General features: G+C 38.4%; 1 protein-coding gene across 6 annotated transcripts in view; it reads left to right on the top strand.

Annotated features, from left to right (window-relative positions):
- Positions 1-7,694: 7,694 nt before the first annotated feature.
- Positions 7,695-13,101, top strand: part of NLGN1 (neuroligin 1) — a 264,175-nt gene continuing 258,768 nt past the window's right edge. For 4 of the 6 annotated variants that reach the window (XM_065748481.1, XM_065748479.1, XM_065748480.1 and 1 more), the window contains exon 1: positions 7,695-8,187. In XM_065748481.1, the coding sequence (XP_065604553.1) occupies positions 7,695-8,187 (493 nt within the window). Of the gene's footprint in view, positions 8,188-8,614; positions 8,675-13,101 lie in introns of all 6 variants that reach the window. The other 2 variants (XM_065748476.1, XM_065748477.1) reach the window with 1 other exon arrangement.

Below are 13,101 nucleotides of genomic sequence, written 5' to 3'. Positions count from 1 at the left end.
ATGCTTGGTTAGATCTTTTGCACCATTATAAAGGAGAATCTAATGCTTTAAAATTAGCAACACGTGCATGTAAAATCATAAAAATGATCAAGGACACTTTAAAATATTATATTTCAAGTGACTCATATCCTTTTAACCAAGCAGAGAACTAAATGGCAATGTGAAATATATTTTCTAAATCTACTCAATCACAACCTGCCTAGAGATGCCATTAACCCACTTGTTGAACTGGTTCTGGGAATTTAATGAGGGGGAATACATTTATGTTGTATATTGTACCCTTACTTAATTCCATCTCTCTTAAAAGTTTCCACTGCAATACCTGAATTGCACATATTTCTGTAACTGTCCCCTTCCCAATCCCATCCGCCAGTTTCCAAAAAAAAAAAAATACTTGTGGGTGGTGAAGTGTTAGATAGGCACATAGCGATAGATATATTCAGGAGGAGAGAAAACTGCATTCAGAGAAGCCCTACTGCAAAATGTAGTGAGTATTCTGGCAATTTCAGTCCTGTGTAAAATAGGTGTCTGTGGTGGAGCTTTGTTTCTCCAGTCTGGTTCTTCCAGTGGCGACTGAAGCCCTGAAATAGTCACTGCTGGGTTAGGAAGCACTTCAGCCACCGGAATCATGGTCACCATGATTGTGGCCACAGGCGGATCTGAGACTGGGTGCTATAACTTAGAGGAGTGTCTCTCTCGCAGAGAGTAGAGAAGAATGATACCAGGACAAGGAGTTGAATAATAGGAGCTACACGTGAAGTGAGATGGAAAGAGTAAATCTTTGCGGACATTTAATAGTGTTATATTCTAAGCTTTTGGGAAATTTTATTTGAAATTTTTTTACAACAGTAAATATAGTCTGTGCTCTATCCTATTTCTATTTCGTGTGAGAGAAAAATTCCCCGTCTATGGCACAACACTTTACTGCTACCATTACTGCAGACTTTATAGATCAGAGATGTGTCAGCATGTTAGCTTTAGCTGTAATGCTTTTTTTGTGTGAAACCTTATGGGCCTTGCAGCCACTTTCTCATACTGACACTCATAAAACGTTCAAGTTCTCATATTTATTATTTAATTTGCTTCCTATATAAAGCAACAGAGCACTTCAATACATGAATGTGAAGCTAAAAATGACAGGCAGGCATGAATGGGACTAATGAGTTTTAATAATGCACGTATTAGAAACTGCTAAAGGAAGTTTAATTAAGAAAAACAAGTTAAGCATGAAATTCATTTTGGAAGAAATACAAGTAAAGTCACAGATGTACAGAATGCTCCATCACAGGAAATGGACTCTCAAGTTGATAGATCCCTATGATGCCAGTATTGCACTCTAAATGTAGTACGCACTCCAGAGCTCTGTAAGCATGGTAACACCATTCAAGAGGACTTCTGAACCTGAGTTAGAGATACTGCATTTATGATTAACAAATTATGTTTATATCTCTGTGGGTTTTGTAACGGGTTGCAATTTGATCTCGATTGCACTGATGGAATTGAGACCAGAGTCAGATCCAGTAGTTTAAGCATTTGCTCCTTTGGTGCCACAAGGATGTTTGATGCCTTTTTTTTTTCTTTTTAATTTATCATATTAAAAAACTAGCTATTGATCTAGCTCTGTAACAAGATTTCTGTGTGCTTTGGAAGTGTTATTGTATGTTAGCCCGATAGCAGAACAATTCATAGACAAATCTGAGTTCATTCCATTATCTGTGTTTTCAGAGTTCTCTCCAAAGAAAAGGTAATAACTATATTTCAGCTTTTTTAATCTTGAATTCCTAATGCCTGAAATAGGAAAATCAAAGTGGCATCTTTCTTCTGAATCTGATACAGACGTTTGCCTTAGGTGATGATCTTCCATTAAAGATAGTGTTATTGTTGGTATTATAACTGTATTAAACATAGTTAACAAAATCCAATTTATTTTTCTCCTGTGATTAACCACAGTGAACCAAGGGCTGGCCACAAATATTGATCAGAGGATGAACTTCGTTACTAATTTTAGAACATTGTCACCTGCAAGGAACCCCTCAGGGCCCTCAATTCCCACCTGATCACTCTAGCTGGGTATACCAAGCTCTGGTATACTCTGCTAAAGAGATTGCTTTTAAAAAGCATTAGCTGAAGACAGTTAAATTAACTTGGCTTTACAGTGTAGCGTATGCCGATTTCAGTATTGAAGATCTTAGATGAGAGACAGATGTAGAATATTTGTTTTTCTCTAGCGTGACCTATGGTTAACAGGAATTCAGTTCAGTTTCTAGAGTAGGTCAAAAACTCTTCATGTCCTGAAGCGCGCTGCTGCCATCAACACAACAGCCATCTGATCATTTGGCAGAACAGCTCTAGCGCTCAAATGTGAGTATAAATGCGGTCCATTTAAGAGTTAACCGTAAGCTGCTAAAAGGAATAAGGGTTCACTTCAGTGCCCATTATATTCCACGCCAGTGCATCTGTCATTTTTAATTTAAATCTGTATTACTTAGCTGTCTAAAACTTTACACATAAGTGACAGAGTTACCCATTCTTTCTGTTATGGGTAAAATCACCATTTCGTTACCTACTTACTGTGCAAAATGTCAGATAACTACAGTCCACACCAATAAATTGTAGCCAACTTCTGGTAATATAAACAGTTACTTCGGCTAAGAAGTAGAGCTAAGAGAATTATTTATTGATATGAGTAAATGGAAGATAATAAGACTGAAGTGACCCTCTTCTTTTTATACGTTTAATTCAATCTAATTCAAAAACATCTTAATAGAAAATCATGATCAGAAGACTTCTTATTTTGGCAAGCCAAGATTGCAGAAATTATTTAAAGAGATCTTTTGATCATGAAAATACTAATTAATAATGAGTTAGCATTAGTGAATATTCCCACTAATGGGGAAGAACAAAAATATAGCGAAGCTGAAAAGTACTTGGCAATTTAAATGAGTCTTATATCATCTACTCAATTAAATTCAACTTTTCATTAATTTGCGCTTCATTGTGTTGAATAATGAATTCATATATATGCACTTGTATTTTTTACTAATTTGGTTGTAAGGTTTTGTGTACAAAAGGTACTGTTAAATAGAGGCAAACGTGAGAGTTACATTGTGGAATCAGATTCTCTGATCTGTGAGTGATATATTGACACAGCTTGAAGCATTTGGAAATCCCTACCCCGGATTGTTTGCGGACCTGCACAGCATAGCACTTGTAATCTCATCCTAATGTGGGGTGGGACCGTGACCCCATCAGAATAATGTCTTATTTGTACCCCTGTTGGCAGTTTCAGGAAGGGCTGTGCATGTTAATAGGTTTGGATCCCTAGCTGCTTTCTGAAGCTCCCCAAACCCTACTGTGCCTTTCTAAGGTGTATATGATTCAGGATCGCAGTCTCCTCCCTTATCGTTGCGTAGACCTGCTGTTTAGAATGTAAACAGTTCATTTCTTGATCTGAACACATGTCAGTCCCTTTCCCCAACAAAGTATCTATGGAAATACCAAAAAGCGGGTTTGTTTCCGAATTTTTACTCTACAGAGCAAGAAAATATGCTATATGTGAAACAATGCTTCCCTTTACCAACTTGAAATGTGAAAAAAGAGATGGGAAATTTCATGATACGTCTCTGGAGGATTTGCCTGATCATGTTGACAATCAGTGTGTCACACCGATCCGGTGTTCACCCTGGGTCAGAGTTGTCCCTTTAATGGCTTCTGTGTCGTTGGCCGCGTTCCTGTTTGGGATCATAGCGCTCTTCTGAACACAGGTTTCCTTTTAGAGACACAAAACATCTTTAGGCTCTCAGTCGTTAAGTAGAGACTGTTGTAAGGAAAAATGGATGCAAATGCAGTTGGTTCTGCAAAACTGTGTTTTGAGATGAGGCGGCATTGTGTCATGTGCAAAACTCTTAACAGTCACCTTCTATGAATTGCACCTTCTATTTGTGCAGTTGGGATTTAGCAGCAAAACTGAAGGGGAAAGGAATTTTTAAGCATGAATATCAAGTCACGAAGTATATCTTCAGCTAAAAAGAAAACAGCCAGTGGTGTAAAGACATAATAATGCCTGGCATATAGCCAGGAGCACCAAGTCCCACCGAAGGTTTTATTAATCTGTTGGAGCTATTGACAGGTGGCACAGTTCAAGACATCCCCTAAGATTCGAAGCTCTGTGCAAGAGTGACAAAGAGGAGTTTGGCTGCTGCAGTTTGCAGCAGATACGACTGGTTGTGGGATGCCCTGTGTCATTGAAAATGCAAAGATACTCTGAAGTTATCTTGGGCTGTTCGCTCCTCGGAATACTAAATGCTGTTCTGAAGTAGTTCAGCATCTGAACTATAAAGTAATTTAAATTCAGAAAAGAAGATAATCAAATAATGGATGATAGAAAAAACCTCTATATAGCATAGACTGTTCCAAAGACCGTGAAAGACTTTATCAAATACCTTTTACAGTAGAATTCATTTGCGTTACCACAGGGAACAATTGAGATCCTCACATCTAGACAATAAAAAATCTGAAAAAGCTTCTCCTCGTCCTCCTCAGATCTACAGTATTCTGTTGCTAAAGCTTTATACCTTGGCTCAAATTGATCATCATTGCTCTTTGGTTTATTGTGCTGCTCATCTCCCTGATTATTCCCTCTGCTGTTAATTGCTTCTGTCTCCACTGACTCCTGATCAGTCCTTTGGAGTCTGGATAGCAGGGGAAAGTCCTACGTAGATCATCTGCTGGAGGACTAAGGAAAATTCTGTGTCCAACATTGATGCTAAGCAAGTAAGACAGCAGAGCTCCAGGCTGGCATCCCCATTTTGCCTTCCCACCTTGTTCTAGCATAAATAAAAGAAAGAAATAAAATTTTGACATAAAATTCTCAAAAGATTTGAGTATTCTCAGTCTCCTTATTTGTGTGAGTTAGTGTTCTTACTGTTGTAGCCTCGGTGCAGCCAGGAGTGGAATCAGATGTTTGACCTGTCTGATTCTCAACAATAAACTGCTACCTAATGGGGAAAAATGCAAACCTAGAACTCAAGTTTTGAACACAATGCAAATCTGTTGCTTCCAACTTTGCAAAGCCTTACAATTTATTGCCTCGTGTGGCTTAAAAATTCATTCACTGAAGCTAGCTAGTACCCAAGAATTAATTAATGAGAATAGCCAAACAATTTAGTCTTATCATTTTAGCCCAGTTTCTGTCTTAGAGCAAAACTTCATCCAAGGGAAGCAAACCAGAACTTTCAGTCACAGCGATGTTCAGCTGCAGCAGCAAGATGAATGAGCATAAAACTATAGCCCAGATCTATGATTGGCTTTGAATTTGCATAACTAATTCTGAAATAAAATTATTTAAAGGAAAAAGTCTCAGCCTAGTCTTACAACCTGAAATTTGTCTCTGTTCTGATAAGCTACTGTGATTTCTGTTGTTGTTGTTAAAACATACTGTTTTAGGTACCAAAAGTGGGTTAGAAAGTTGTCTTTGAGCTGAAAACTGGTCTATACCTTATAGGGTGAATTGTTCCATCTTTCCACGACCTCGTGTTCCATCACTGCACATCAGCTCAGAGCAGCAATGCTGCACGAAGTGGCCTCTGCTCCAGCACCCATCCTCTGCCTTAACTATTTCTCAAGCAATATCCCACTACCTTCAAAATTTGAAATGCGAGAAAGCAACAGCTTACTGAGAGGGCAATTGTTCGTGTGCCATTCTGTTCAAGTTTATTAAACACATGTGTTAACTCAGGGGAATTATTTTCTGCAGCTAAATTGGTGTGTTTCCATCAAACACAGAGAGTTTGAAGCTGGAGAAGGGTATAAGCCTGTCTGTTAATGCAGTTTCACAGTGAAGGTGTTAGAATTAGCAGAGAAAGAAAGGCAGAGAGAAAACTGTGGAAAAGCTTCATCTATCTCCTTATTGCCTCCTGAGATAGATTGTTCAGAGCTAAAGGAATGCTAGACATGAACCAAATCTCCTGCTGTCCTATATAGCTTTTACAATCTCCTTTTTAATAACCCAAACTGCAGGGTAGTCTGACTATTAGACAAGCCGTTCTTTTGAATTCTCTCTCCAATGTGTATAGACATGATAAAAAAAACAATTCTCATTAAAACTGCCAATGCTGTTCAAAAGCAGGTGGTTTAAAATGTTTCCTATGCAAAGCAAAACACATTTCTTGTGCTTTACTCACTGCTTAATAGGGAGCGTAAGATTACACTGCTATGTTGTGTATAACACTGCATTTTAAATAATAGGATATTGTAAATCGTGTTAGAAATATGTTTAACATGCATATGGAAGATATAATGATATGCACTGAGTAATTTCAGAAGTGCTGGAACACAGCCTTGTGTGACAACCCCTGAGCTAACGTGGTTGAAAATAGAGTCTGGAATTTGAGATTATGCAGTCCCTGATCCTAAGTGATGAATTTTCCAGGATACTCTTCGTGTGGGTATACGAAAGATAAGATTTCCACTGTCTTATGGGAGCATTTATTGTTTATACTGTAAAATAAGAATGGTAGGAATTGAGTGTGTTCGTGGTGAGTTTTCATTTGTGAGTAGTTTAAAAGGATGGTGGGATTGGTCAGAAGTAAACGCTGTGATAACCTGCTCCATCCTTAATGGGCCTGTTCATACCCTTTTGCAGACCAGTTTTCAGGGAAGAACACTGGTGTATAGTCACAGTTCTGTGCAAACCCACTGTTTCCATTCTCTTTGGTGGGAGTGGACTGTGGACCTTCATCGTTACTGGGAATGTTTCACACTGCCACAATTCGAGTGCGTTTCATTAGCTGTTGGAAATTTGAGGGGTGAGATAAGCATACAAAGCATGGTGATTTGTGTTATTCTCATAAAAGTATACCAATTGTCCTGGTGTTTGAATTGTAAGTTCTATTTTTAAATGAGCAAATGTTTGCATGTATTGTAATCTTCTTTTTATGAAATAAAAAGCATTTGAGTCTTCTGTATGCCTGTATATCTTAATTTCACTCTTTTACTTAAAAAAAAATAATTACTTTCTTTGTGGTAACTAGTGCAAATAAAATGAGAATTGATTTTGAGATGATTCAGTTGAATAAAATATTAACATAAACATGTATTTAATGGGGCCTGGCAGCGAAGTTCTTATTCTTGACAAGGTGAATTTTAAAAATGCGTTTTCTATCGGGTTTGTTTCTTCTGAGAAACCTGTGTGAATTCAGCAGGTTGACGTTATGGATAATCCAGTAATCAGCGCTTCACCCGCCATTTCATGGACCCATAAACTAGTGCAGTTTTACTTACATGGCTCTAGCCACTATTAATGTATGTACATAACTTGTGAAGCATCTACTCTGCTCATATTAGCTCTTTCATACTAATGATTTATTTTCATTTTCTCCAGGATATAGACCTGCGGCTAACTGGATTTGATTTATAAGAGGGGATTCTGCAGTAAATGGCCGCTCTCTTCATATTGCTGCTATGGAAAACAGAATTGTCAATAGGATGTAGTCTGATAAATAGTGCTGAGTGAAGATGCAGCTTCAATAAGTGTGAAATCAATGGAAGATACTTACCGCATGAAAAGCCTTTTGAGATTTTTCTGACAGGCTCCTATTTAGGAAACTTGATCTGTTTCCTTTGGTCGCCCTCTTTTTACACCAGTGGATACAAATAAGATTGCTTCATTGTAGTCACACAACTAATGTGGGACCATGGCCTTTCCAAGATCCATGTGGCTGAACTGTGTATGGAGAGCGCTGATTGCCCGCCTGCTACACATGGGATCGAATGCCACTTTTGCTTTCTCTATACTTGGATTTTTGCTTCACGCTGCAGCTGTGTCCTCCCAAAAATTGGATGATACCAACCCAGTGGTGACCACCAACTTTGGCAAGATAAGAGGGATTAAGAAGGAACTAAATAATGAAATTTTGGGGCCTGTTATTCAGTTTCTTGGGGTTCCGTATGCTGCCCCTCCAACAGGGGAGCGCCGCTTTCAACCTCCTGAGCCTCCGTCTCCCTGGGCAGATATCAAAAATACCACTCAGTTTGCTCCAGTGTGTCCCCAGAACATTATAGAAGGCAGGTTGCCTGAAGTCATGCTTCCCGTGTGGTTTACTAATAACTTGGATGTAGTTTCCACCTATGTACAAGATCAGAACGAAGACTGCCTCTATTTAAATATCTATGTCCCAACCGAGGATGGTGAGTTAATAGCAGGCAAAACAGGGAGATCTTTTTATTTTCCTGTTCTACGTTCTAACAATATTAATTCATGTATACTGTTAGCATGGCTTTCTTTGTTGCATGCCAGCATACTACATGTATGCATGCTGCTTTTCTTTGTATGCATCTGTCCTTTTTAAAAAAACAAAAATGTCTACACTCATTTCTTTTCTCCCACAGCACGTGTATTTTTTAGGTCAAATTTGGTGCCTAATTCTCATTGCCACCCACTGACTTCTGGGAAGATGCATCAACATCTTGTCCATTGCATGTGCAGGCACCACAAGTTGAGATTCTTCTGCACCTAATAAAGCAGGTCATATTTGAGTTAGATAGTGGTGTTGCATGCTCCTACTGTCTGTGACGGAGCTCCATGTTATTTTCTAGTCTTCTATTCATTTTTCAGTCAAAAGAATATCCAAGGAATGTGCCAGAAAACCCGGCAAGAAAATTTGTAGAAAAGGAGGTATGTATAAAGTGGACAAAAAAAAAAAAAGGGGGAAAAATCGAAACTTTGAGAAGGAGGAACATATTATACGTCTGAAAGAGGTTGATTTGCTGATGGTGTGAAGTGAACAGTTATGGTCCGTCATGTCACAATAAAGCCAGAAAAGTACTTAAAGAGAGGAGTGCATAAAGCAGATGAGAAGATAACATTCATAAAGCTTGAACTTGGTTGCACTTGATCATCTCTCTTTCATTGTCCTACTCTGATCCCATTGGCAGCTTCTCTGTCATGGCCTCGTGGTGTAGCGGAGTGTCCCTCGTATGCTGGCACCCTGCACTGTATATGCATGCACAGGAGGTGGCTCTCATGCCTGGGAGCCACTGAAGCTCTATATTCCAGTGTGGTGGCTGTTAGGTACTGTAGCAAAGCAGAGCTGAAAATCTGTGTTGATTTCCTACCTGGTCCATGCTGTTTTCTTAAACGAGCGTTAACTTTCCTGGAACGTTTTTGTGAATCACTTCTTTTCCTTTACACGTTTCAAAAAGTGAGTGCTGATTTCCTTTATGGTGTGATTACAGCTCTCTTTGTACAACCCCAAATCTCTTAATAGGGGTGTAGAGAAATGTTAAAATAGTGTGAGTGATGCTGTGGAAATAAGGGTGTTTTGGAAGCTTGGCTTCTACTATTTTAGTGTTAGATAGCATTTGCAGATTTCTTTGTGGGCACTTCCAAATCCCCATGGCAATTGATATGTGATGTGCAAGGTATATTCTGGTGTTGATTTCAAGCAGTATTTGGTAACAACTTTAAAATACTAATTTTGTACTACTTTACACGTTTGCTTTGCAACAAGTTATTTTTTTTTATTATTATTATGTCTAAAATGTGCTGTGTAATTGTTGGTCTACTCTTGAATCTAGAGCGCTTTTTAGGGTAAACGGAGCTGTGTGGAAATACTCAGGTACCTATTACCTGTAATCCGTGTTTTTAATATCAGTTGCTATATGCTGCTGTTATTCCAGAACAAATATATTTTAGGAAGGTGTCATAGCAAGAAATCATAAAAAGTTGGGCAAGGTTCAGCTCTGTTAACTCAGATCTAGGCATCTAAATGAAAGTGGCCTTATTTTCCAAGGTTTTTGCACTCGCAGTTCCTACTGATTGTTAACTGCAGCTAGTTGTTAATTATTAATTGTTAATTATAGTTACTCAGCGTATGCTTTTTTAGATGTCTAAATCCACTTGCAGTTACTTAAGGCAGTTACATTTGTTTTTAAAGCACTGGGCTTTGAGTCAACCTCTGATGTTTCTGTTGGGGAATTTCTTTTCTCAGTGCTGTAAAAATACAATTGCTTAAGCTGGATTGCCAAAGTTGGAAACAAAGATAATCAGGGTACGGTGAGCAACGTCACTTCGTCACACATCATTCAAGTTAGAATAACTGCTGTCATTTATATGCATTCAATTAATGTGCAGTGCTGCAGCAGTTATTACGCAGTTCATCAAGCGTGTGTAATTAGCTGAGCAACTTTCACTTCCTATCACCCAGACACTGATTCACAAAGTCATAAATAAAGATGCAGATCTCCATCATTGTTCTCAGAAAGTATTTTTCCTATGAGAGAATATGAAAAAAAAATGTCAGAAAAATAGCAAAAATGAAGGCAGGAAGAGCCCAGTAGATGAGAAAGTCATGTTTATTGTCCTGCGAGCCTGAAGGAGAATAAAGAGAGTTATTTGAAATTCAGGAGGTATTTCTGCAGTTACATTCATTGCACAAACAGCACAATAAGGAGCAGCAGCAGTCTACCTTTTCTCCTTGGCAAGTGCAGAGAACCACTGAATATCCTGGGCAGCTGGCAGAGCAGTACCCATCCCCATTCTCACAGCAGCTCTGCCTCTGCCTATACCCATATGCAGCCTCAGGTTACCCTTGCCCTGGAGTGCCTTCATACCCCATAGCAGATGGGATCAAGTGGTAGAACAAAGGTGCAGTGGAGTAAGGGAATCTTCAGGCTTGGAAATGGCCTTGGTTTTGTACGAGAAGGAAGGAAGGTCTGATATTGCCTCGTTTGCTGGATGTAGGTTGTAGTCATTTAATTACAGTTAGAGATTAGTTACTGAAAAGAGTAAATAGGAAAATGAGAGGAAAACTTTTATGACATCTGCTTAATTAAAACAAGAAACATAAATTAGAAGTTACCAAACCGACAGTACGCTATCTCGTATACTGTTTAATGCTTTCTTATTATATGAAATAGATCTTATTAGATAAATAAACTAGTAACTACAGTTAATTGTCAGCTGAGGGATGTGAGGAAATTAAAAATTTTGAAGAACAGGAAGTAATCTGATGAAGACAGATGTAGAAATGAAAGCAATCCTATCTTCAAGTTCTGCTAGATGTTGTAATGGGAATTATAACCATTACGATGTGTTGCTGGGATTCTGATATGAGCACTGCAGAGACTATGAGATGGTAGGATGGGAGCTGAGTGAAAAGGAAGGGGGAAATACCGGCCTGATTTTGGCTCAGTATAGTTGCTTATATTGCAGTATACTTCATCTTCAATTTACTGACTCAATAAGTAATGGAAGATCATCTGTTTTCATGTCTGTTTCTTACCGTGTCTGCGAAGGTCAGAAGTTGCTTAATTCCGTTATGGATGTGCATACAATAACACCTCTGTCTGGTAGGGCTGGTTTTAGAATATTTCTTGAAGGGCATTTGTTAGTTTTGTGTTGCTTTCTTTGTGGCTAGGCTCCATAGTTCGAAGTTGTAGTAGAACCAAAATTAAATCCCAGTTAACAGCATTTTACTGACTGAATTGGTTATGTTGCTGATCATGTGGTATTTCTTGCAAACTTTAGCATCATTTATAGGAAATACCTGAATAGTTTTGCACTTTGTTTAGTGTTGCTGATCACTGTTTCAGAGTCAGGGCATGAACTTGTGATCTGGAGCGACAGAGTAACTCATTATCACTTATGAGGATTGTACTTTCTGTTTTAGCTGCAAGCTTGTGTTGCTTTTTTTACTAATAGTGTACATCCATTTATTTGTGTTAAAAGAGTTTGCACCATGAATGTCATACTTTAAGCTCTAATGACAAGTATAAAATGAGGTTTGAAAATGATCCCTAGTATGACCACTAAAAGACACCCTAGAGATTGTGTGCTATGCAATGGGATGACAGTATGCCTTTTGCTGTGAGCCTGTACAAGAGTCTTCATATTGCCTGAATATATCTCAGTGTGAAGATGTGGAAGTGTGATTTTCATAGAAAATATGATACATACTGGATGTTGTGGCAGTAGTTCAGGAGACAATACTATTTGTAGGAGAATTTGGGGTAGAATAAGGAAAGAAATCACTTGATCCTTACTTTTACATTTGGGAATTACCAGTGGCAAAGAAACTTCCCAAAATCGGTGACTTCTTCACATGTGGATTCTGTTTCTCAGTCTAGTTGGTGCAGTGAATACATTTTAAATGCAGAGAATCATGATCTGAACTACCTCATTTGAGAGTGTAGTATGAGACAGCTCTATTAATATTTATGCCTCCTAATGGGCTATTTGATTTTCTGAGAGCAAAGCTCCCACCACCATACTTTCTGGGTTATATCTGCAATTACCATGGATGCACAGGTACATATATATGCATACATACAAATTCTCTCTCAGAAACAAAATAAAAAGAGCAGTGCTATCATCTTGTCCTGCACTGAACATTCATTGCTTTCCTTAGAGAATATCTTACATCAATTGTGATTCATAAATGACCCTGATAACTGTAGGGCTTTTAATCTTAGCAATATGAAAGATTTTTCATAAATCTAAGCAGATATGAAAAGTCCAATTTAGCCTGTTACCCTTTGCTTACAATGGATGATCCTTCCAATATTCTGTTTAACTACCTCGGAGCTGTTTGACTGACCGTCTAATTTTGGAAAGAAGGTAATTAATGCAACCTATACAGTTTCTGGGACCTTTATGAAATAACCATCCTACTGTACGCTTTCTTTCAGCTCTGAAATCGATAAGAAAAGTATAACTTCAGACCTGTATTTCCATCTACATTTGTTGATTGATTATCGGATGCTTTTTTTCTAAATATCTGATGTAGAAAGGGATATTGAAGAGTTGGGCATGTAGATGCTGTATTACTGAAAAACAATTGAGATATTCTCTCTCCGTGGTCTTATAAAGGACAGGAAAGAAGTCTGAGGTGTGTGCTCCAGTGCTGAAGGCTCAGCTGTGTCAATTTATGTTGCACTGCCCAAGGGCGGAGAACATGCACTTGCAGACCATTACCAGAGCTTATGATGTCTTGAGAATGAATGTCAAGGACCCCGGAGGTACCTCAGTTCTTATTTTGGTGTATATCAACCTTTGCAAAGGGTGTAGATCTTCACCCAGCCACTTTGACCATTCATAATGAA

The sequence above is a fragment of the Cyrtonyx montezumae genome, unplaced genomic scaffold (genome assembly GCF_038088225.1).
Source record: "Cyrtonyx montezumae isolate F1298 unplaced genomic scaffold, pur_monq_1.0 scaffold_5, whole genome shotgun sequence".
Classification (NCBI taxonomy): domain Eukaryota; kingdom Metazoa; phylum Chordata; class Aves; order Galliformes; family Odontophoridae; genus Cyrtonyx; species Cyrtonyx montezumae.
The sequence above is the reverse complement of the archived record's forward strand: the minus strand, read 5'-3'. Positions and strand labels throughout refer to the sequence as shown.